At 35.7% G+C, this 26983-nt stretch overlaps 1 protein-coding gene across 2 annotated transcripts in view; it reads left to right on the forward strand.

Moving 5' to 3' along the window:
- The window catches only part of SMAD2 (SMAD family member 2), a gene marked incomplete at both ends in the record, with an annotated part of 64576 nt that overhangs the window by 30353 nt on the left and 7240 nt on the right, over window positions 1-26983 (forward strand). The window contains 5 exons of one of the 2 annotated variants that reach the window (XM_080714406.1): window positions 5582-5671; window positions 6685-6878; window positions 7893-8027; window positions 10625-10699; window positions 26438-26491. In XM_080714406.1, coding sequence (XP_080570532.1) covers window positions 5582-5671; window positions 6685-6878; window positions 7893-8027; window positions 10625-10699; window positions 26438-26491 — 548 coding nt within the window. The remainder of the gene's footprint in view (window positions 1-5581; window positions 5672-6684; window positions 6879-7892; window positions 8028-10624; window positions 10700-26437; window positions 26492-26983) is intronic. The other variant, XM_080714407.1, reaches the window with a different exon arrangement.

Here is a 26983-nt window from a genome sequence, read left to right on the forward strand (position 1 = left end):
TAATGCAGGTTGGCAAGTACTTGTCTCTGTCTTTGAACTACATTTTCAGCCTAAAACATTTTAAAAATATAAGTATTTACACTGTAACTTTTTCTTTAAGAACTAATTTAGCTTAGCCCCCTATCCATACATGCCTTTTTATGTTTTGGGGTCAGTTTTTTAAAGTATTTTCTAATTCTATGATTTATTTTCTGACTCATGGGTTACTTAGATATTTATTCTAAAATGTATTGACTTTTTATGGCCCCTGCATGTGGTATGTTTTTTAATATTTCATATACACTTAACGTGAGGATTCTATAAACATCTGTTAAATCGGGGTAGTCAGTAGTATTGTATAGCTCTTCTATTGCATTTAAATATGTATGAGTGTGATCTCTCACACTGAGATTACTGTGGTTGCCTATTTGTCCATGGTTTCTAGACCTATCAAATTTTGCTTTTTTATTGTGTTTCTGGGGATAAAATCCAGGACCTCACTCATGCCAGGCAAACACTTTTGCATTGAGGGTTTCTTTTCTATTACCATCTGTCAATTATTTTTTTCTTTCATGACTTCTTTGCAATTATTTTCTTAATTTTTTTTTTTTTCGGGTTTGGGGATGGAACCCAGAGGCATTCGACCTCTGAGCTACACCCCTGCCCTATTTTTTATTCTTTATGCAACTGGGTCTCATTGAATTGCAAAGGGCCTCACTAAGTAGCTGAGGCTGTCCACGAACCGCGATCTTCTGGTCTCAGCCTCCTAAATGCTAGGATTACAAGTGTGTGCCACCACACCTGGCTTTAATATTTCATTTAATGTCTGTATGCTTTTCAGTTAATATCTCTTGGAATTGTAATTTTTTTTTCTTTCGCGGTACTGGGGATGAAACCCAGGAACATTCTGCCTCCAAGCTACACCCCCAGCCCTACTTTTTTTTCTTCATTTTAAAACAAAGTCTCACTAAGTTACGAAGGGCGTCACTAAGCTGAGGCTGGCCTCAAACTGTGATCCTCCTGTCTCAGCCTCCCAAGTAATGGGCTCACAGGCAAGAACCACCATGCTTGCCTGTCTTTTTAAATTTTGATTGCTTTCCAGATCACAACATGTGTCCTTGGTTTTGTAATAGTGTAGTTGCTTTTAACAACTTTTGTTGTTTGTGCTATTATTGTTGTGGAAGTTATATCCACATACTTATTGAGTTAAAATATTTGCTATGATCAGAAGACCGTTTATCTGTGACTTAACATTTTCCACTTCTTTTAATTTTTTTCCTGTGATTTTGAATTTCCATGTCTTGTCATTTCTCTTCATCCTAAAGAGCTGTGTGTGTGTGTGTGTGTGTGTGTGTGTGTGTGTGTGTGTGTGTGTGTGTTACTGGGGATGGAACCCTTCTACCTCTGGGCTACACTCCCAGGCTTATTTTATATTTTATTTGGAAACGGTCTTTTAAGCCAGCAAGGCTGGTTTCCAACCTGCGTGATCCTCCTGTAATCCAAGCACGGGGATTACAAGCGTGCGCCACCACGCCTGGCTAAAGAGCTTTCTATTAACATTTATTTTAGGCAGAGTTTGTTGGAAAAAGGGTCTCTTAGTTTTTTTCATCTGAATATGTTTTTGTTTTGACTTTTACCAAGGATACTTTTGCTGGTCAGAGACTTCTCTAGGCTGGGAGGTTATTTTCCTTTTCAGTTCTGTAAGGATGTGTCACTGTCTATTAACTTCTATTGTTTCTGATGCAAAATAAAAAGTAGTTGGTATTTGTGCTTCTGAATGTGATGGATTGTTCTACTTTGGCTGCTGCCAAAGATAACAAAGCAGATATGATTTTATTTAGTAACTACTATAGTAGAGGGGCTGAGTTCAATTCTGATTAATGTAGAGTTGACTGGGTATTAAAAAGAGAATGAAGAAATAGAGAGGGAACATGAACAGGAGCAGACTCAGGTAGAGTTAGTGAAGTAAATTTAAAAAGCAGTAGAAGGGCTGTTTAAAAAGGATGCTATTAGCCGGGTGTGGTGGTGCATGCTTGTAATCCCAGCATTTGGGAGGCTGAGACCAGAGGATCGCGGTTCATGGACAGCCTCAGCTACTTATGAGTTCATTTTGGAGTTTGTTTCTATTTTCTTTTTTTTTTTTTCCTTTTCTTTCACGTTATTTTTGATCATCATATTAGTCACTTTTTGCCGATGTGACCAAATTACTACCTGGCAAGAACACCTTAGAGGAGGAAGGATTTATTTCAGCTCATAGTTGCAGAGATTTCAATCCATGGTCAGTCACACTGTTGCTGACTGAGGTAAGGAAGAACATCTGGTGGATGAGTATGAAAGAGGAAAGCTGCTCAGCTTATGGCAGCCAGGAGCATAGAGGAAGAGGCCAGAGACAAGACACCAGCCCTTCTAGGTCACAGCCCCAGTGACCTCCTTCACCAGGTAGGCCCCACTCCCAGGAGTCCATTCAGCATCAGTGGATTAATCCACGATGAGGTCAGAGCCCTCGTGATCTAGGCATTTGCCCAAAGCCCTGCCTCTGAGCACATTTCAGATCCTAACTGGAAGAGTTGTATACCGGCTATCTCCTCTAAAAAGTGTTATTTTTGTTGTCACAAGTAGTCTGTAGTAACCTCAATCCAAACTGTTCTCTTGGATGTAGGGTAGGCAACCACTGAAATTTTCTTTCAGCTTTTCAAGTGCTGCTCTCAGCTGACTCCCCCAGCCTTTCCATATGGGTAGTTCAGAGCTTATCAACCCCCTAACACCCCGTGATTTCATTATAGTAAAACTGTAGGTTTTTTCCTGAATTCTAGTTGTCCCACCTAGCTCAGACTGGTAGTACCCTTGAGCCTAAAGCCACTGAAGTGTAACTCTTATCCAGTATAATGTTAATCTTCCAGAGGTTTTTGTTCCTTTAATTTTTTTCTATTTCTGATCTCTCTCCACTTTGGTTATTACTTTATAGTGTATTATTGTTATTTGAAGACAGTTTAACCTCTGAGACTACTATTAATGGAAGTAGAACCTTTCTTTTGTTAATTACATACTTTTTTATTTATCAAGAATTTATTATGTATTTTAGATTTTAGGATCTGGTAGGTCCAGTCTTTACTTTCTTAGAGTTTTCCTGGTCATCTCTCTTTTTATTTTTTTTATTTTTAATTTTGGTGTGTTATGTTTGGAATAATCTTGTTTAGATCTTAATGATTATTTTCATTGATGTCTTTGCATCAAACATAATTTGATGGAATTGGTAACTACATTACTATTTTGTCTAGGGGGATACATGTTTTTCTCTTACAGTATTTTTAAGTTTTCTAGTTTGTTTATAATGTTGGTTTCATATAGTTTTGGCATGTAATTACATTATATTTGCTTTATATAGTTTGTTATAAATTCTTTTTAAAAATACTTTTTTACATGAAGAAAAAATTTTGCTAGCTAAAGCAAATTTAATGTTTTAAATAAACCTTCCAATTTTGAGGTTGGTGAATAGGTGTTAAAACTGAGGTGTAAATACCTATGATGGCGGTCAGAGAGTAGCTAAATTAGATTTGGCATCTGGGTCTTCTGCTTTTAGATTGATTGTTCTTTTTTAAGACTTATTGATGGAATAGAATTACACATCCTAGGAGATTCAGAACAGCATGTTCATATATGCACATAATATCTCTAGGTGTGAAGATTGCATGGCCATAAGAACTGCTAATTTGATTCTTTTCAAGGCTTATATAAAGCTAAGCTTAAGCTCTCATGCTCTGTTTTATATTCTAGTTCTCATAAAAGTCCCAGAGTAATTTGAGTGAAAAGTTCTTTCTAGTATTGTAATAACAGAATAGCTTCTGATATATACTGTTGTTAATTCCTTCCTTAAATATAGAATTACAATACTAGAATTTAGGTGGTTTTGTTGTGACTTGAACTATACTGCACTATGTGTTACCAGTAGATATTTGATAAATATCTTTTAAATAAAGGAACCATTTATGTCATGATTTAAAATCAGTGTATCTTTTGGATAAAGAGAAGGTCTTTTGTAACCTGGTAAATTTTGCACACTGAAAAAACAAGAGGATCTAAAATACCTGAAGGTAGTGTGGGGAAATTTCTGCACTTTTTTTGTTTTTGTTTTGTTTTACAGTCCCAGGAATTGAACCTAGGGATACTCAACCACTGAGATATAGTCTCAGCTGGCCCCTTGCCTTTTTGAGAAGGGTCTCCCTATACCCAGACTGGTCTTCAATTTGCAATTATCTTGCCTCAACCTCCTGAATCACTGGGATTACAGGCATGCACCACCATCTAAGGCTTTTTCTCTCCCCTTAATGAACTACCAGTTGCTATAGTCCCTAAGCAGGGCATGGCCTCCTGCAGACCAGTGTCTGTTGAAGGGGACTTATATAGCCCTTCGTACTTGTGATTGTGTTACCTAGCCACAGGAAGTCAGTACCATTGCTTGCCATCTGAAATGTTTATTTAGCTCACTAACTGTCTAAGTTTGGGATTTAATCAGTTATTTGGTGTATTTTTTAACATGGTTTTGAAATGTATTTTCTGTCTCCTTGAAATTTTGGTAATTTTTTTGTAGTATTTGAGAATGGGACTTGAGTTTCAAAACTACCTTGTGACTGATTTAAAAAGTATAATTTAGAGCCAGGCATGGTAGCATACACTTGTAATCCCAGCAGTTTGGGAGACTGAGACAGGAGGACCACAGTTCACGGACAGCCTCAGCTACTTAGTGAGGTCCTTTGCAACTCAGTGAGACCCTGTTTCAAAATAAAGAATAAAAAATAGGGCTAGGAGTATAGCTTGAAGGTAGAATGCCCCTGGGTTCCATCCCCAGTACTGGGGGGGTGGGGGGGGGAGTATAACTTAGGACCTGAGAGACATTGGCAGTCAAATGTTTCACTCCAAAACTTTGTATTAAACTCTTCCCTTCTCCCACAGACCAGAAGTTACTTTGAAATGAACTAGTAAAAGAGAAAATAGACAGTGGTATCTCTGGGCTGCCAATATCTGAAAAGAAGGAAGAAAAATTTTAAGGTGGTATTTAGATTAGAATGACTTAAAACCTACTTTGTCTTTTATAAGAAAGCAATGATGATTTTAGTAAAATGATATATAAGTATTGCGGTCAAGTAACCTGAAAACCTTAACTGTAAATATAAGGTTTAATTGGAATTTTTCTATATTAAAAACATTAGTTAACATCTATTTTAAGATAAAGATTTTTTCCTAAAAATACTAATTAAACTAATTATTGTTAGTAAGGTTAATGAGTAGGTGTTAGATCTTTTGTTTTGAGTAGAGGAAATTGGAAAGGACATTATAAATGTAATTTCATTGACGCTAAAGAACATTGGTGTTCACATTTTTAAAACATAATCATAACTTATCTGGAGTCACATGTTCCATTTTATTGGCTTCCTTCATATAGAAAATATAGTAACCATCCCTAAATGCCTGTAAAAAGTGAAGTAGTATATATTTTCTGGGTGAAGGAAGTATTCTGTACATTCTCCATGTTTTACATCATGGTATTTTGAATAACCACGCTTCCATGTTCACATCAATTTTTTGTTTTTCAATTTATGCACAGCACTTGCTCTGAAATTTGGGGACTGAGTACACCAAATGCGATAGATCAGTGGGATACAACAGGCCTTTACAGCTTCTCTGAACAAACCAGGTGAATATTCTGCCCTCTGTCGAATCCTAGAGATCTTGTGGGAGGGGGGTGTTTTGGAAGACCTCTACTGGGTTGCTTAGTGTAATTTTGCCTAGGATGTTTCCTTAATGTAAAATAAGGCATAGCATTTAAAATATCTGCTTGCCAGTATTAAAAATATATTAAATGTTTTAGCTAATGTTTTGATCAATGCAATTCTAGTTTTGAATCCTCTTTAAATTATTGTATCCCCTAAAGATAAGAACTTTGATAATTATATACTCATTTTAATTCAAGATTAATCTGTTGTTGGCCTAATTTTTAAGCAGATACATGACCCGTTTTTGCTAAATTTCTTGTTATCATCTAAAATCTCATCTTTATACTAATACTTAGTTATTTACTGAACCCCTTAAATCACAATTAATAGTAGGCTAACCTGTTTTTGTTTTTTTAATCACCTCATTCTCTTTTTTAAGTATATTGGTATTTTCCATTTCATCTCATATTCATCACCATCTGCATTTATGTGTGAGCTATACAAATATACCTCAGTTATCAAGCAGTTACAACTGAATGAGTTACATTAGTCTGAGTAAGTTACTGTCACATCATTGTTGGTATTTATCATTCTTCACACTACTTTCTTTGTTTGATGTTAAGTTACCTACAGAATTAATGCCTTTTGTAGCATTTCTAAATAAGAGCTTGACCTATCAAAGAGTTGTTGACAAAAAGTTTTTCAAGTATAGCTAGCTATATGATATTCTTTTAAAGGATATTTTTTCCCAAATGATTAGCCTTTCATTGGCATTTGAGTCTTGACATTGCATATTTATAGGAAATACCTGCTAGTGCTGCTGCTTACTTTGTCAGATCCATTAAAGTACACTTTTCTTCCTGGTTCTCACCAAAACTAACTAAATGGCTGTCATTTCTTTCTTTCTGCTCTTAGATTATTAATTTAGCCCATTAAACTATACGTATTTTTTTTTTTAAAGTTCCCTCCTTTCTTTCCCCTTTCTTCCCATTAGGTCTCTTGATGGTCGTCTTCAGGTTTCACATCGAAAAGGTTTGCCACATGTTATATATTGTCGGTTATGGCGCTGGCCTGATCTTCATAGTCACCATGAACTCAAGGCAATTGAAAACTGCGAGTATGCTTTTAATCTGAAAAAGGATGAAGTATGTGTAAACCCTTACCACTATCAGAGAGTTGAGACACCAGGTAGGAAAATTACAGGGACTCCCCCACCCCAATTTTAAAATAAATGTCTGAACCTAAGTACACAGGGACTGTTGTGACCCAGGGAAATTTTACTGTAAATTTTTAGTAAGTTATCTTAAACTTGATATATCTTATTAATGGTTGGAAATGCTTTCTTATTTTTACAATTTTAATGTGAAAATACGTTAGAAAGAAAAATTAGTTTAATGGAATAGTGTACTATTTGACATCAAAGTAGATATCCAGGAAGTTCCACAGATTTGCTATCTGCTCAGAGTGAAACTGACATATTTTTCCACCTCTGTGCTGCAGTATCTGTTTTCAAGCATATTGCTCTTTGAGTGTTTTCAAAAGTACTGTAATGATAATATTTATATATAAACAATTTTTTTTTTTTTTGGTGGTACTGGGGTTCCTGGAAGCCCTTCTACCTCCGGGCTACACTTACAGACCTATTTTATATTTTTTTTATTTGGAAACAGGGTCTCCTAAGCCAGCGAGGCTGGCTCTGAAACAGCACGATTCTCCTGTCTCCACCTCCCAAGTGCGGGGATTACAAGCGTGCGCCACCACACCTGGTTATATATAAGGAATTTAATAAAGCTTGTAGCAAGACTTTCCTTTTAGTTGAGTATGTGCTTTAAACTTGAAAAAATTAAAAAGCTATGCTTTTAGTAAATTCTCTTAATCTGACTTTACAAATCAAGAAATCTTTCTTCAACTTTTCAATGGAGGAAACTTTCTGAAATGTTATGGTGACCTCATATTATGAGAGTCACATTGTACCCCAAAGTATAAGATAAAGTTAAATTTGGAAATTAATATGGTGGCCTGTATAAGTTAATGCCATAATCAGATCTGTTAATTCCTCAGTCACTAATATAATATTAAATATGTGAACTCTTTAATTTTAAAAATTAAACTGCTGCTTTCTCCTTCCTTGTGAAGACTTTTAGTAAATCCTCTTTCCACTTTGCTTCATGCCACTAACTCAGGTTTCTTTAATTCTTGCAGTTTTGCCTCCGGTATTAGTGCCCCGGCACACTGAAATTCTAACAGAACTACCACCTCTGGATGATTACACCCACTCCATTCCAGAAAACACTAATTTCCCAGCAGGAATTGAGCCACAGAGTAATTACATCCCAGGTATTTTTTTGCCTTCTCAATCTCCTAAAGTTAAGTTAAACATTCAAGTATTAGTAAATTATAATTTTACTTCTTGAATTTTAGATATTTAAATCTGTGTAGATGAGTGACTATTTTGTGGAATGTATGAGCTTAGTACATAAAACAATTTTCTTTTGGGGAAAAGTTTTATATTTAATATATATATTTTTTACAGTAGCCCTAATCAAAGAAAAGATTGTAGTAAGTTTGTCTTAGTTGTTGAAGCTTGAAAGAGATGGAGAATATAAATAAAGCAAAGGTGCAGGAAAAAATATTCTCGACACAAATGTAACTAAAAAAATCTATCAGATAAATTTTTTTCTTAATTTGATATTCTTTAAGGTAAATGTAATCTTTAAGGTAAACATTTCTATACAAGATACAATATTTTAGTTCTATAGATATAGGAACACTTACTGAAAATAAGATCTATCAGTTTTATTTCTTGTGAACCTCAGTAATTGTTGATGGAAAAATGAATGAATTTAACCACATTCTCATACCACTCTAATTCTTTTAATATGTAATTATTAATATTTCATAATACAGTACTTGCCTTTTTAGTTTTTACTATTTTTTAAAGAGAACAACTAATACTTTCTTACTTTTCTTTTATATTTTCTTGTTTTTCCTCTAGCATAAACAAATATCAGGATAAGGTATTTCTTTAAGATACCTCATCATGGAAAAAGTGCTTGTTCATTGAAGACAATTTAAAAAAATATCAGAGGAAACAAAAGTATTTTTTATTTTTTATTTATTTATTTTTATTTTTTATTTTTGGTGGTACTGGGGGTGGAACCCAGAGGCCTTCTACCTCTGGGCTATATTCCCAGACCTATTTTATATTTTTATTTGGAAACAGGGTCTCACTAAGTTGCTGAGAGCCTCAGTAAGTAGCTGAGGCTGGCTTCGAACCTGTGCGATCCTCCTGTCTCAGCCTCCCAAGTGCGGGGATTACAAGCGTGTGCCACCACGCCTGGCTATCAAAAGTATTTTTTAAAATAGCTAGGTTTGGGCTGGGATGTAGCTTGCGCTTGCCTGGAAAGTGCACCACCCTGGATTCGATCCCCAGTCCAAAAAGACAAAAAAAAAAGACCCCCCCCCCCTTTACAGATAGAAAGTGGTTTATAATTGTTTTAATGTATTTTTTTTTGATTAGTGTCTTATTCCAAAAGAGGACTTAAGGCTGCTTTTTAGGTTGCTGGCAAATGTAAACTCTTTTTGAGAAGGTTCCAGGAGGTAAGAGGAAAGGGTGGGGTGCAGTATGAAGGAGTAGGATGAGAGGGAAAGAAGAGAAGCTGTTTAAGGGCATTATTCCTAGGTAGGATAAGTCATTCTTTTTCTTTTTTTTTCTTTTTTCTTTTTTGGTGGTACTGGGGTGGAACCCAGAGGCTTTTTACCTCCAGGTTATACTCCCAGACCCATTTTATATTATATTTGGAAACAGGGTCTCACTAAGTTGCTGAGAGCCTCACTAAGTAGCTGAGGCTGGCTTTGAACCTGCGCGATCCTCCTGTCTCAGCCTCCCAAGCCCTGGGATTACAAGCGTGCGCCACCATGCCCGGCTCCTCCTCAATATCTTTTTCTCCTCAAAATTAAAAATGATGGAATTATATAAATGTTTTAATTTTCTGTGACGCTTATTAAACTATTCAGAAACCTTCTGACTGTAAATAGTTTGTTCAGAAAACATGGTGGAAGTGATGTATTAGAAACTTAATATTTTCATAGTGTTTTACTTCTTTTTATGTGGTAATATAGTCTATATTTGAATTGAATTTTCTCCTTCACTTAGAATTTACCAGTTAGAAACTCTAGTGAAAATAGTTTTTATGTAGAATTCAGGCTAGAGCAGTCCTGAATCATGTTACCATAATTTGCCTCATGACATGCTTAGTACAAGATGTAAACCTGCAACACTTCTTGTAATCTGAAATCTGCATGTGTGTGTTCTGATGTTCATTAATCCTCTTCTAAGTATGAATTCTGATATTTGTTAGTTTTAAAAACAAAAAAAAAATGTAGCTACTACTGTCTTTGAAGCATAGTGGTTCAGAACTAAGGCCTCTTTGAAGTTAGTTTTTTGACTCTTGCCTCATATCATGTACATAATGAAAGTTAACCAGGTAGGTAAGAAACATCTAAGAAAGTGTACCAGGAGAGCCAGATCGTATTACAAATAGGTTTTAAGAATTTGTAAGATTTAGCCAGGCATGGTGGTGCACGCTTGTAATCCCCCACGCTTGGGGGTGAAGATGGGAGGACTGCACAGGTTCAAAGCCAGCCGCGCTGGCTTAAGAGACCCTGTTTCCAAATAAAAATATAAAAAATAGGTCTGGGAGTGTAGCCTGGAGGTAGAAGGGCTTCCAGGAACCACACACACACACAAATAATTTGTAAGATTTAAATAAAAATCTGAATCATAAGTTATTAGTATCCAATATTGCATTTTATAAAAATGTATAAATTCTTATTTGTTATTTGGTGTAATTCATGGGTTAAATTTGTTAGCTTGGAGGAAATGTGGTGAGATTACCTTGGAGCAATACTTGATTTGTTCTAAACTTTTATAGAAACACCACCTCCTGGATATATCAGTGAAGATGGAGAAACAAGTGATCAACAGTTGAACCAAAGTATGGACACAGGTAAAAAAAAAAGTCTTTGAAAATTCATAAATAGTCATATGTGTGTTATGTGTGTGTGTGTGTGTGTGTAGTCAGTTTTCTGAATCCATAGCATCCAACTCCCTGGATTCACCAACCACAGACCAAAAATATTTGAGGGGACGAATTGTGTCTGCACTGAACCTGTACAGCCTTTTATTTCTTGTTGCTGTTCAGTACAGTAAAGGACCATTTCCATAGCATTTACTATGTCTTTCTTTATAAGAAATTTTGGTATCCATGGGGGGGGGGGTCCTGAAGTTAATATCCTACAGATACGCAGGGATGATCATACATTTTTGTATTGTTTGAAACTCACAAGAGATAGCCCTGTTAAATTAACATAAACTGTCATGCAGAATAATTGGTAGAATTTTGTCTTACTGGAATGAAGATTTGAGACTATTCACATGCTTTTTGTTCTTTTTACATATTCTATGCTTCTCTTTAAAGTCTTACTCTAAATTTTTCAGAGAGATTAGGGGTAAGGGATGGAGATGAGCTTTTAGTGCTTTAATAGTAAGTTGTGAATTATAGCTCATTATTTACTCAAAATATATTTTACCTGACCTAATTTTATTAATTTATTGGGCTTAGCTATCATAATCAAACATAATGGAGAAAACTTTAAACATATAAAAAATACTGCACACATCAAAATTTTAAAGTAGTTGTTATATAATGGAATGTATAACCTAGCAGAATTAGTAGGTTACCAGTTAAATCCCATTGATGACATAGTGATGGTCCAGTTTGATCCACCCTGTCTGTAATTTAGACATTTTACTATCACACCTTGGAAACTTTAATACCAAAACCCCACAAATTGTACCATCAACCTTTCCGTACATCTTATGCTAACACATTGTGCAGTTGCGATATCCTAAATTATATTAAAATGGATCAACATTGGCAGGGGGAGGTAGGCCTTTAGAATAATCCTGTTATTTGAATCCTTTCATTTTGTGGATGCCCAGGTAAAGGAGATTCTGCTGCAGCTAATCATATTCATGTCTATTAGGAGTGCAGATAGAAAGGTAGATAATCTTATGATTGTTAGAAATAATATGTTGTGTATCTTGATGCAAGTGATATTTGGCTTTCCAAGTGTCTTTTTAGCATGCTTGAATACCAGTGAGCTCCATTCTTGTATTAGCAATGTTCTTTTTTTCCCTGCAATTGGATAGTGCTGTTGGGGCATTTAAAAATGAATAGCACAGCCGGGTGTGGTAGTGCACACTTGTAATCCCAGTACTTGGGAAGCCGAGATAGGAGGATCACAGGTTTAAGACCAGCCTCAGCTATTTAGTGAGCCCATCCACAATTTGGTTTTAAAATAAAGAATAAAAAATAGGGCTGTGGCTGTGGCTAGGAGGTAGAATGCCCTGGGTTCTTTTCCCAGTACTGCAAAAAAAGGAAAAAAAAAAAAAAAGGAGTGGCACAAAAAGGAGCTAAACATTATAAAGAATAGTGAAACAATGAAATGTCACTTCACCCTCACTAGAAGTCTGTAATTAGAAAATAACACTAATAAGCATCGTTGAGGCTACAGAAAAACTGGAATCCTCATGTATTGCTGATAGGGTTGTAAAAATGTTTCAGTAGCTTTGGAAAACTTTGTTTCTCAAAAAGTTAAATATATTATTAACTATATAGCCCAACAATTTTACTTGAAGATCTTTGTCCAAATAAATTTAAATATGTTCACCCAAAGATTTATATACAAATATTTATGTAAACATTATTTTAAAAGTAGAAACAACCCAACCTTCCATCAATTGGTAGATGAATAAAATGGTACTGCTCTACAGTAGACTGTTAATTCAACCAAATACAAAAGTGATAGTACAGCATGTTTAAGATTGCTTCTTGTAATGATGATTCAACTGTCTCATTCATGAAACGCTAAAAGCTGCTTTAACTACCATTCTTTTAGCCATTGTCAATTCTTCTCTCAATGACACGGCAAGAAAAACAGTTCAAATCGGATACCGAGTCTGAAGGATTGCTTGAGCCCAGGAGTTGAAGGCCACCTTAGGCAGTATAGTAAACACACACACACACACACACACACACACACACACGCCGGATGGCCGCACCAAACTTGGTACACACACACACACACACACACACACACACACACACACACACACACACACACAGATGGCCGCACCAAACTTGGTCTCCCCTCTGACCCTGGATTGCATCTACTATGGGGACAGCAAAAGATTATTTTCATGCTCTACTGGAATAGAATGGATGAATGATTTTTTTTTTTTTTTTTTTTTCCCCCAGTACTGGGGATGGAACCCAGGGGCATTTTACCTTCAAGTTACACTCCCAGCCCTACTTTTTATTCTTTATTTTGAAACAGGGTCTCACTGAGTTGCAAAGGGCACTCAGCAAGTCGCTGAGGCTGTCTGCAAACCACCATCTTCCTGTCTCAAACTCCCAAATGCTGGGATTACAAGTGTGTGCCACCACACCCAGCTTAGAATGAATGAATTTTAATATTTTTAAAAGTCAAGCAGAGGACAAATTAGTATAAAGAGCTACATGGGCCATCATCCTCTTTTCTTTTTACCCTTTAAAATATATATTTTTTTTGGTCTTCATTTTTTCATTGGATCCTTAATGGATTAGAAATCAAACTAAATAATCACAAGAAATCTCTAAATTTGATTAACCTTTGTAGTATTCTGTAGTAAGTTTCTTATCAAGTCCGGTTGAGTTTTTATAAATTTATTTGTTCACACAGGTATAGAGAAATAGATGCATCCTAAAATATAAATTCCATAACTCACAATTCATCTTTATATCTTCTAAGTGTACATGGCACAAGATATACAAAGATATAGGCTTGAAAGGTTTTTGAATCAGCATATGTCATTGGATTGAATTGGGTCTTCCAAAAGATATGTTGAAGTTTTAACCTCCTGTACTATAGGAATTAAGATAAAGTCAAATGGGAGTAGGCTGGGCTCCGAATCCTACAGGACTAGTGTCCTTATAAGAGAAGTGACATGCAGGAAAAGAATGAGGTGGGAAGAATGAGGTAGGAAGGAGGCATTCATTTACTGGAGGTAGCACTTGGAAGAAAAGCAATGCCAACGATTGTTAAACTAGAAGCATCCAGGCATGGTGGCACATGCTTGGTAATCCCAGGTCCCAGGATTTAAGAGGCTGAGACAGAATTGTAGGTTCTTTACCAGCCTCAGCAATTTGCTAAGACCCTGTTTAAAAAAAATAAAAAAAATAGGACTGGGGGTGTAGCTGAGAGAGAGAATGCCCGTGGATTCAGTCCCCAATCCCCTCCCCCCTTATTCACACACACAAGAAAAAAGAAACTAGAAATGCAAAAGGCATTAAACAGATTATCCCATAAATTTGAGAGCATTATCATGCTGACACCTTGAGTTTAGACTTCTCCAAAACTGAAATACTGAAGTACTGTTTTTATTATTGTTGGGTTTTTTTTTTTTTTTGTGTGTGTGGTACTGGGGATAGAACCCAGGGGCATTCTAATTCTAAGCTACACCCCCAGCCCTACTTTTTATTCTTTATTTTTGAAACAGGGTCTCACTAAGTTGTGGAAGGCCTCACTAAGTAGCTGAGGCTGTCCGTGAATCACGATCCTTCAGTCTCAGCCTCCCAAATGCTGGGATTTCAAGCAAGTGCCACCAGGCCCAGTGAAACACTGTTGTTTTAAGTCATCCAGTTTTGTGGAACTTTGTTAAATCAGGTCCAAGGAGGCTAATAGAATAAGTAATCAAATTTAGAGAGGATTGTTAATAGTATATGTATGTATAATTCTTTGTAAATTACATATAAGTACTTAACATCATGTATATAACATCATGTATATTTGAAGGCATGCACAAAAGTTAGGTTAAAGTATAAAATTTTACTATTTATAATAAAGCTACATAAAATTTATAATTATTTACTTTAAATTATAAAGCTTAAAATTTTATTAAAGTATAAAAAACTAGAAAATAAGTTATAAGTTTTTCTTGTAAGTTATTTATTTTATATAATAGTAGGTAGAGCTCACAGACCCCACTTAAAAGACCATTTCTCTAACAAAAACATGTAATCAGGATAGTGTAGTTAGACTAAGTTTGACTGCCTGAGTTTGAATTGTTCTCCTACCATATAGTAGCTAGGTTATCTAGGTACACTGAGTACCTAATTTATAAGGTATTAACAGGGTTAATATTTTTTAAGCAAAAGTGCTACCAAATCGTAATAAGCACTATAGGAATGTATTTAAAGAAAGAATTAAAGAAGTTAACCATTAAGAAAAAGTAAGTTTTGGTTGTATAAAATTTGGGGGGGAAATGGGGAATTGAAATCCAGAGACACAAGAAGTTCACCTGCATGGGTAGGGTCTTCTGTGTAAAATAGAAAGTAAGGTTGTTTGTCAAGACTGAGGGATCAGAATCAGGCATGGTGGTGATACATGCCTGTAATCCCAGTACTTGGGAGGCTGAAACAGGAGAATCACAGGTTTGAGGACAGTCTCAGCAATATAGCGTGAGACTCAGCAACCTAGTGAGATTGTTTGGGGAAACAAAAAAGTAAAAACTGGTCTGGAGGGGGATGTTGCTCAGAGGTAGAATGCTCCTGGATTCAATCCCCAGCTCTGCCAATTTTCCTTTAATGTTTTATAGGCTTTATTGGAGATGAACATCTTTTATTACATACATTTCTCGATGGTCTTTTTAGTCCTGTTATAATAATGGATTGTTTTTAAAATTTGAAATTTTCCAATTATTTCTTTCTAGGATATAGAAAAATATTTGGGTCTTATATTTTGATCTTTTTAAAAAAATCCTTGCTAAATTCACCTTTTGGTTCTAGAATTCTATAGATTCTTGAAGTTTCCTATATACACAACCATGTCATCTATTGAGTAAAGATCTATTCATTTATTCATTCATCTATCTGCACTTTTTTTATATATCCTAAGACCAAGTAAAATCTTGAATGAAAATGATAAGAATGAACATTTGGGTTTTTTTTTTTTTTTTTTTTTTTTGGTGGTACTGGGGTTCCTGGAAGCCCTTCTACCTCTGGGCTACACTCCCAGACCTATTTTATATTTTTGAAACAGGGTCTCTTACGCCAGGGCGGCTGGCTTCGAACCTGCGCGATCCTCCTATCTCCACCTCCCAAGCGCGGGGATTACAAGCGTGCGCCTCCACGCCCGGCCCATTTGGGTATTTTTGCTGGTCATAGAAGGAATATATTCTATAATTTCCTGTTAAGTAGATGTCAGTGGTGGATACCTATAGTTTTTTTTTTTTTTTTTCTTGCTCTGATTGAGAGAATGCACTTTTTTGTTGTTTTGTTGTTGTTGTTTTTGTGGTGCTGGGGATGGAACCCAAGGGCATTCTACCTCCAAGCTACACTCCCAGCCTGATTTTTTATTCTTTAATTTTGAAATAGAGTCTTACTAAGTTGCAGATGGCCTCACTGAGTACCTGAGGCTGGCTGTGAACCTGCGATCCCACAGTCTCAGCTTCCCAAGTACTAAGATTACAAGTGTGCACCACCATTCCTGGCTTGTGCTATCTGTTTTTAATGTTTGAAGTGTTGTTTTGAATTAATGACTGAATTTTGTCTCTTTTTTTTCTGCAAACATTAAGGCGATCATATAGTTTTTCTCCTTTATACTTATTTATTTTTGTGGTGGTGGGGATTGAATCCAAGGCCTAATGTGCTAGGTAAGCATTGTACCACAGAGCTAAATCATATTTTTCAGTAGGAGAATTCTAAGTGATTTTCTAATGACAAACCAATCTTGGCCTTATTTTGTTTTCATGAACAAACTCTTGAAAATGTGTGTGTGTGTGTGTGTGTGTGTGTGTGTGTGTGTGTGTGTGTATCCTCACTAAGTAGCTGAGGCTGGCTGGGAACCTCTGGTCCTCCTCTCTCAGCCTCCCAAGTACTGGGATTCTAAGCAAGCACCACCACATCCACATTCAGCAGGTCTATTTGGTATTTTGTAACAAATTAATTTCACCTAAATTGCAAAATTTATTGCTGGAATGTTACTTTTAATATTTATTATTCCATAATGTCAATAAGACTTGTAGTAATGTCCAGTTTTTTTAATTTGATAATTTGACTTTTACTTAAAGTCTTGGAAGGGACTCAAAAATTAGTAGTTTCAACTACTATTAACTTGTCTTTATCTTCTATTTCATTTGTTTTGATTCTATATTTTTATCAATCTACTGTGCAATTTTTTTCTAATCTCATGTGATATACATTTAGGTTATTGATTTCTAATGTAAACATTTATTTTTTATTTTATTATTTTTTGGGGTGGTACTGGGAAGCCCTTCTAACTCCGAGCTACACTCCCAGACCTATTTTTTATATTTTTTTATTTGGAAACAGGGTCTCTTAAGCCAGCACGGCTGGCTTCCAACCTGCCAACCCTTCATCATCCTGTCTCCCTCCATCTCCCAAGAGCGGATTACAAGTGTGCCCCACCACACCCGGCTAATGTAAACATTTAAATCTCTTTACTACAAGTTTTTATACATTGCTTTTTATTGTCATTTACTTGTTTTCTAATTCATTTCAAAATTTCTTCTTTGACCCCTTAGTTATTTCGAAATTTAAAAAATGTTTTTAGAGCAGTACGGTGATTAAAAAAAAAAAATCCTCATTGGTTTCTAGTTTACTTTTGTTGTGGTCCAAAATGTACTATGTATGATTTTAGTCCTTTGAAATTATCTAAAAATTATTTTATGTCATAATGTGTAGCTTACCTTAGTGAGAGTTTTATATGTAATTGAAAAACTGTATTATGCAATTATAATGTTCTCTAAACATTATTTAAGTCAGTGTAGTTGATGATGTTTAAATCCTCTTAGTTCTTTCTGAAATTTTTAACCTGGTTTTCGGTCAGTTTTGGAGAAGAATGTACTCCATATTGGATTTTAATTTGCTATTTCAGCATTATTCCTATCAAGTTTTGTTTCATGTATTTTTAATATCTGTAATTGGACGGTATACCTTTAGAATTCTTATATCTTCCTGACAAATCTAATTATAAAATCCATCTCATTAACATCACTATATCTTTTTATCTCTGTAGTTGCATTATACATTTTGTGCCCTTTTACTTTCACTCTACCTTCCTCTTTATACTTAGGATATATTTCTTGTGGACAGCATTTTCTGCCTTTTTCATCCTAATAATCTTTGACTTTTCATTTGAAAGTTTAGTTCATTTGTATTTCAAGTGGTTATTGTTATCATTGGAATTTAAGATACCATTTTGCTATTTACTGTCTATTTGTCTTATCTGGTTTTTGTTCTTTGTTCCTGTTTCCTACTTTTTAGACTAATAAAATAGGTTTTATTTCATTCTATTCTTTTTTTCCTTGTTATCAATAGCAGTGTTATTTCTAAGTAGGTATTCTAGTGATTACATTATGTATAGCACCTTTTATACAGAAACTTACTTAAATTATATTTTTACAAATTATTGAAAATGTAAGAACTTTATAACACTAATTTCATCTGTGTATTTCCAGTTTGTGCTGTTGTCATATATATTACTTAATAAATATATTTAACTCCCCCCCTCACCCAAGTGATTAAAAACATTTTTTTTTTTTATGGTACTGGGGTTCCTGGAAGCCCTTTTACCTCTGGGCTACACTCCCAGACCTTTTTTAAATATATTTTTTATTTGGAAACAGGGTCTCTTAAACCTGCGCGGCTGGATTCGAACCTGCGCGATCCTCCTGTCTCTGCCTCCCAAGCACGGGATTACAAGCGTGCGCCACGGCGTGATTTAATTTAAAAACATTTTTAAAGGGAAAAGAATAATGCTTTGAATTTACCATTTCTGCTTTTTATTCTTGGTCCTTCTCTCCTATAGACATGTGTTTGTTCTAGCATTATTTATTGAGGAGACTTTTCTTGTTCCATTGATTTGTCTTGAGTTTTTGTCTAATGATTATATGACAGAGAAATGGTAATGTATATGTGGGTCTGATTTTTGGTTTGCGGCTAAACCATTTAAAGCCTTATTTCTGATATTTTGTTTTTTAGTTTTACAGTTTTCATGTTAGAGTCTTTAGCTTATAGTTCTAATGTCTGGTTAATATCTGGTATCTGCTTCTGTCTATGTGGTGTGTCTTTGATTATGGATTAGATTTTTCTGCTTTGTATGACTCATGTTTTCTAAACAGATACTTGATGATGTTTGTAAAAAAAAAAAATACTAGGGAGCAACATAGATATTTTCCTTTGGAACGACCCATCGTTTTCTCTTTGTAGTCGCTGAGTGGAGGAACTGATCTAAGAGGAGTTGAGTTGGATGGCGATTTGGTGTCTTATTATAAGTTCATCTCAGGTTTTAGAGAGGGTGAGTCCCCTCCTTGGCTTTCAGGTCTAAGTATGTCCAGTTTACAGCAAATTCCAGTGCTTTGTAGCCTTGCCCAGAATTTCCTGTGTCACCGTGTACTCAGCTAATGACATTTATTAAAACTTTATTACATATTATATATTAGGAGTATATGGAAGAGAACTATCTTTGTCCTTGGTGCTTCTCAATTCCAGGTGCTCACACATGACCATTAAAGTTTTAGCTGGTTTCTTCTTTATCCAGCTCCATCCAGCATCTGTCCTGACTTGGAACATGCCACTTTGGAATACAGTGTGGTGGTTTCTTACAAAGCTAACAGTACTCTTAACATACAGTCTTAAAGATTTGCTTATTGGTGTTTACCCATATGAATTGAAAGCTTATAACTACATAAAAAACTGAATATGGATGTTTATAGAAATTTTATTTATAGTTGCTAAAAAATTGGGTGCACCCAGATGTTTTTAAAAATAGGTGAATAAATAAACTGTGGTGTATCCAGACAGTATAATACTAGGTGCTGAGAAGAAATGAATTAACAAATCATGAAAAGACATGGAAAAACCTCAGAAGCATATTGTTAAGTGAAAGAAGCTCATCTGTAAAGGCTTTATACTGTATGATTTCAACTATAATATATTACATTTTGGAAAATGCAAAGCCATGGAGACAGTAAAAAGTCGAGGTGATAGAGAAGGGAATATTGACTAAGAAGCAGTGTCGGAGGACATTTTAGGGCAGTGTTCTGGTCAGTATTCTTGCAGCTGTTAACCACGTAACTTAGCATAATGAAGATTTATTTTCTTATGGTTTCAGGTTCAGTCTGTGTGAGGCTGGGGACTGGAACTCAGGGCATAGTGGTAGGAAGCTGAGAGGAAGGAGAGCACGTGAGCTGTGCTCACATCATGGAGGCAGGAAGCCAGAGAGTGAGTGGGGGGAGGATATTTATTACCCGTTCTACATGGAAATTATTTATATATGAATAATTCATAGGCTAATTATCATTTAAATATGATAAAACCAACTTGCCTTGGTTTTAAAACAGTGTTTTTTTTTAATTTTATTTTATTTTATTGGTGCACTGTATTCATACATCATAGTGGGATACAAACTTTTGTAGACATACATGCTCACATCGCCTAGTCAGCCCCCACCCGATCCCCACCCCATTCTCTCCCCATCCCTCCCTCCCATGCTTGGCTTAGTGGTTGACATCTAGTATTATAGCAATTTATCCAAAATTAAAAATGATAATCTCACATAACAGTTTCATTTGTCTGATACCAAGCTTTTGATGACTTAAAGATAACATTTCAATGTTTCTTTTTACTTTCTTTCTTACCAGAGAATATTTTTTTTTCTATTTTTTTTAGGTGAAACTATCATATATTTATATATTTATTTTTCAGAAAAAAACTCTATCCTAATATGGAATATGAACTCTAGATACCCAAAATGATCTTGAAAAAGAACAAAGCTAGAAGATATATATTTTCTGATTTCAAACCATATAAAGCTACAATAATTGAAACAGTGTAGTACTGTTCTAAAGGCAGATATATAAACCATTGGAGTTAAATAAAAGCCTAGAGCTAAATTCTTCCCTATATTGTCAAGTTATTTTTAACAAGGTTTCCACGAACATTTGGTGGTGGGAATAATAATCTTTTAACTAAATATTGTTGAAACATAATAATTACAAGGAAAAGAGTAAAGTTGGACCCTTACCTAATCCCATATACAAATATTAACTCAAAATAGATAAAAGACCTAAATATAAATCTTAAGACTATAAACTTTAAGAGAAAATCTGGGTCATAAAACCTCACAACATTGAAATTGGCAGTGATTTCTTGGATATGATTTCAATGGCACAGGCAACAGAAGAGTATATAAACTCCCTAAAAAAAAAAAATATTGTATATCCAAAGACAATGTAAACAGATAACAGTTACTAATAGAATGGGATAAAATATTTCCAAATGCTATATCTGAAGGTATATTACTATTCCAACTAGAAATCCTAAAAATTAACAACAATAAAGGCAAACAATACCATTTAAAGATAGGTAAAAGACTAACATAAATAATGAATCTCCACAGATAACCAATCTTAGTTGACTGTTGGATGGAAACTCTTGTTTCTCTGGTTCTGGTGTGTGTTACCTATTTCTTCTTTGTAGTTAATCTCTTTGAGTATTTTCTCTAATGCTTGTTTTGAAGACATAAATTCCTTCAGTTTCTGTTTGTCATGGAAGCTTCTTATTTCTCCATCTAATTTGATAGAAAGTTTTGCTGGGTAGGAAATTTTTGGCTGGAAGTTGTTTTCTTTCAGAGTTTGGAATATGTTACTCCAAGCCCTTCTGGCTCTCATGACTTGGTTTGGGAAGTCTGGAGTGATTCTAATTGGTTTGCCTCTGAAGGTCACTTGGCCCTTTGTTTTTGTTGCCTTTAAGATTCTCTGCTTGGCTTCCACATTGGTCATTTTGACAATTATGTGGCGTGGGGATCCTCTTCTCTGATCCTGTCTAAAGGGAGTTCTATAAGTTTCCTGGACCTGTGTATCAACCTCTTGCTCTATGTTTGGAAAATTTTCTGCTATTACTTCCTTGAAGAGATTGTTAATCCCTTTGGTTTCACTTTCTTTTCCCTCCTCTATTCCAATAATTCTTAGGTTAGCTCTCTTAAAATGGGCCCATATTTCTTCAATATCAGATTCCTGCTGTCGGATATTTTTTTCTAGATTAGAAACTATGCGTTCATTTTTGGAATGATCATCTTCTAAGAGCGAGATTCTGTTCTCCATGTGGTCTAATAGGTTGTTTGTGCTTTGAATTGAGGCCTTTACTTCATTAATTGCATCCTTTATCTCTTTTTGGCTGTCTCTGAGTTCTTTTCGAAGCACCTCTATTATTTCTACAGTTATTTTCCTGATTTGATCTTCTAGAAATCTCTGATTTTCTGTTTTATCGGGTTTTGATGTTGTGGGGTTGTGGGCATTTATTGCTCCAGTATTATTCCTCTTTCCCATGATTTCGGAAGTTTGTGCCTTCTCTGGGTTCTTCCCTTGGGTCACTATGACTTCTCTTAAGGTGGTCTGGATCTCGAGTCAGTAGTATCTCAGACCCCACTACTTCTTTACTGGGTTGTATCACAGAGTCTCCGACCCAGAGAGTCGATAGAGACTGCTTTAGACTGTGGGGGGTGCCAGGTTGGGCATTCTCCTATGGTGTGATATCTGCCACCGCCCCTCCCCCACTGGGTCAAGTCCCAGGGAGTACAGTACTGGGATTTCTCCTCTGTTGCCCGCAATTTGACTCACTATTGTTGAGTATGCAGATGTAGCTGTACTGGATTCAGTGAATTCCCTGCTGCTGCCGCTGGTGGCAATATGGCGCCGCTGCCCCGCCCTCGGCCGTGAGGCTGTCGTGTTTCTTCTTGGTTTTGCTTTCCACTCTGAATCCCTGCGGCGTGTGCTGAGCTCAGCCACTGGGAGCTTTAGATTTTACCTGCCGCGAGAAATCCTGCCTGGCTGTTCCGCAAGGGCTCACCTCGGCTTGCTGTAGCCGTTCGGTGAATTTGCCGCTGCCGCTGGCAGTATGGCGCTTCTGCCGCGGTCTCGGGCGTGAGGCCGGTGTATCTCCTCTGTGGCTCTGAGCTCTGTTCTCAGTTCGCTTTCTCTTTGGAGCCTGGTGATTTTTTTGTGTCTCTGGTGATGGTGTTTTCTGGCTATGAAAGGCGCTGATTTTGTGGTAATGGAGATTGGTTGTTAGCGGGGCTCTTAAGCCCTGCTTTTCTCAGTCGCCATCTTCCTAAAACAGTGTTTTTTAAAAGCTCTGGTTAACTAATAAATTGTTCCTATACTTTTATTGGCGAATTGTAATTATATATCATAATGAGATTCAGAGAGATATTTTATAAATACATGCACACATCATCGATTTTTCATGGATTTTTCTCTATATCCCACCCTGCTTCCCCTTTTAAACAGTGAACATTCCTTTATGTAACTTTTTTTTTTTTTTTTTTGGTGGTACTGGGGTTCCTGGAAACCCTTCTACCTCCAGGCTATGCTCCCAGACCTATTTTTTAATATTTTTATTTGGAAACAGGGTCTCTTAATCCAGCGAGGCTGGCTTCGAACCTGTGGGATCCTCTTGTCTCCCAAGCGTGGGGATTACAAGTGTGCGCCACCACGCCAGGCTCTTTGTAACATTTTAAAGGACTCCCTTAGTCAAATTAATGTACTGTGCCCCTATTGATCACTTCTGATGAATATCTAATAGAAGAGTAAACAGTTAAAGCTAGGAATTTGAATTGGACAGTTTCCTCTATTTCTAATAGTATCTTTGTTTATCTTATATCTGCTTCAGGAAACAGCAGTGAATTTTTGTTCATTGTTCTAAATATATTTTGACCTTTCTTAGTTGTACCTGGTATGACTTGCCAATGGATTTTCAAACTGAGGAACAGAAAAATATAACTTGTGTTAGGAAGGCTGTTTTGGGTTATAAAAAATAGTCACTCTTCTCTTTTTCTATGTCTGTTTATCTGTGGGCACCATTTAACCTTTTTTATGTGCCATTCAATATTTTTATTATACTGGTCTATGGAGGAGAGGGCTGCATACAGCCATCTGACCACCCTTATTTTATATCTGTGCCATAGTGCATGCTTGAAGCTTGAAGGCCTATAAAGGTCATATTCTTGTAGACCACTCCCTAAGTGCATAGCAAATAATGATTATAAACAAAATTTATCTTGTATTTACAATTGCAATAGGATTTTTTAGTCATTTACAACAAATGCATTTTAAAATTTAGCTGCATGTAGCTAGGTGTGGTGGGTGGTACATGCCTATAATCCAAGTACTTGGGAGGCTAAGACAAGATCACACAGGTCTAAGTCCAGCCTCAGCAATTTTCCAAGACTCAAGAAGTTATAAAAAATAAAATGGAGCCAGGTCTGGTGGTGTGTACCTGTAATCCCAGTACTTATAATGTGATACCCTGTTTCAAAATAATAAATGGTATAGGGTTAGGGCTATCGCTCAGAGGTAGAATGCCCCTGGGTTCAATCCCCAAGTGCCACAAAAATTAAATAATAAATAGTAAGTAAACAGGTCTGGAGGTGTATCTCAGTTGTAGAACATCCCTGGGTTCAATTCCCAGTACCATCAAAAACAAAAGAAAGTTTCATGAAATTGAGTAGTCTGAATAATATTTTTCTTTTTATAGTTTGTTGTTTTTTATTTTATTCATTAGATTTAACTTGTTTTACTTAAAATAGGAAGAACTGGATAATATTCTGAGAGAATATAACTTAACAAACCTGGTTCCAAGAAACAAATCTATATCAAGTCAATTTTTATGGAAGAAATAGAGAAATGTCTCAGAGTAAACCCCAGAAAATTGTTAACTGCAAAGAGTTTCACTGGAGAATTCTTTCAAACATTTAAAGAACGTGCTGTTACAGTATAACCTGAACTGTTACAGAACATAGGAAAAGACAGGGTTTCTAGATTGACCTCAGAATCTTACAAACAAAGCTATCATGTACATCTACTTATCAATATTTTTTGGTTTTTTTTTGCCTGAGACTATTAATGCAAAACTCTTGAAGTCATATTACCTCTGTCAGTGTCAAGGCAAATATTACGCTTAATGGAAAATACTGGAAGCATTACCTTTAAGTCAAGAGTAATGCAAGAATATTCACTGTCGTCAGTGTTTTTATTAAACTGATACAAACCTTAAAATGGTAAGTCAAGTAATGTGAAAGTTCTTTGATTATCAAAATTAGAATTGTTAAAAGAGATGACAGAACATTTGCAACCTTACCATGAAGGGACTAATATCCCTAGTACATAAAGAGTCTTCTTCAAATCAGTAAGAAATTTTATTGATATCACAAGAGGAAAAAAAGCCTATTGACACAAAGGAAATTCAATAAATAAGCATTAAGTGTCTCTATGTAATGAGAGACCTGTGAATTGTAACTGTACTTGATGAGACCATGTTTTCACCTACCAGTCATAATAACCACGGGTATCATTTTACCTTGCATGTGTGCACACGCGCGTGTCTGCATGGGTGGAGGGGGTGATGTAAATTGCTATAGCCTCTGAATAATAATTCTAGCAAAATCTTATAAAAATGCGCAAACCCGTTGATCTGATAGTTTCTCTATTAAGGAGAGTATCCTTCAGGTCGTTTGTGGTAGCACACACCTGGAATTCTAGTACTTAAGAGGTTGAGACAGGAGGGTCACACAGGCTTGAGGCCAACAGCATTGAAATTTAGTAGATCCTGTTTCAGAAAAATTTTAAAAATGGCCGGGCATGGTGGTGCATGCTTGTAATCCCCACGCTTGGGAGGCGGAGACAAGAGGATCGGGCTGGTTCAAAGCCAGCCTTGCCGGCTTAAGAGACCCTGTTTCCAAATAAAAAATAAAATAGTTCTGGGAGTGTAGCTCGGAGGTAGAAGGTTTCCAGGAATCCCAGTACCACCAATATATATATATATATTTTTAAGTGTGCTAGGGGTAAAATGCCCCTGAGTTTAAACTCCAGTACCACCAAAAGAAGAAAAAAGTATTCTTAAGATATGATTGGAAGTATCCAAAATGTACAAGATTAGTTAATGTAGTCTTGCTTAAAGCAAAAGATTAAAAGTAGCCTGACCATCTACCAGTATGGGATCATAATATAATGCTAGCTGCTGACTGATACGTAGGTAGACAAGTAATAAGGAAACATCAACACAATTTCTCATGGAGTAAGTAGTATAGAAGTTCAAAACTAGGTTACATTTGTATGTGAAAAGGAGGCACAGAAGTATATTACTGATATGGATTATAAAATATTTCTGGAAAGATAAACAAGGAACTGTCAGTAGTATTCCTTTGAGAGAGGGAACAACATGGTAAATAGCCAACGCTGTTTGTACCCTTTGTATTTTTTTTTATCTTAAAGTAGTTAATGGATTTTGAATTATTGGGGTTGAATTATCTGTGTATTATTGGTGATAATTATAACCAGATACAACTGTTTATATTATTATTATTATTTGGTGGTACTAGGATTCCTGGAAACCCTTCTACTTCCGGGCTATGCTCCCAGACCTACTTTTTATATTTTTATTTGGAAAAAGGGTCTATGAAGCCAGTGTGACTGGCTTTGAACCTGTGTGATCCTCCTGTCTCCGCCTCCCAAGCGCGGAGATTACAAGCGTACGCCACCACACCCGGCAAACTGTTTATATTATTTGATCAGAAGTTCTGGGAATGCTTCAACATCTATTTTAAATCTGCTTCTTTTGTTTTAGGCTCTCCAGCAGAACTGTCTCCTACTACACTCTCCCCTGTTAATCATAGCTTGGGTAAGTTGCCAGTAGTTTCTCCCAATGTGTTTACTTAGGATTTACTTAAGAAAAATTCTCTGTGAAAATTATTTTTCATGTGTATAAAAGGAATGCCAATGAATAATCAAATAATTATGCAAATGATTTGAAATATGGCTTAAAAGATTGATAAGGTGCTTCAACATTACTAGATGTTTTTTGCTGGCATATAAGATTGTATGAAACAACTTTGTTCATTTAAGTCATGTTCTTTACTCATGGAAAATTTTATGACCTATTGGTAGATTTCTGTTGGTATGTTTATTTGTATGTCTTAGCGTAACAATAAGAGGTATGTATGTATACATATCAGTGAATATGTGCATGTGGGATGGGGCTATATATATAAATGAGTATATGTACATATATGTGTACTTGTATATATTTATGTCATTTATTTTTTACTTTCATTTGACCTTGGTCTTTCACAATTTTTCTTCAGCTTCTACACGTTTGGAATTTATTTTACAA

Source organism: Muscardinus avellanarius, assembly GCF_963383645.1.
Source record: "Muscardinus avellanarius genome assembly, chromosome: 17".
Taxonomy (NCBI): domain Eukaryota; kingdom Metazoa; phylum Chordata; class Mammalia; order Rodentia; family Gliridae; genus Muscardinus; species Muscardinus avellanarius.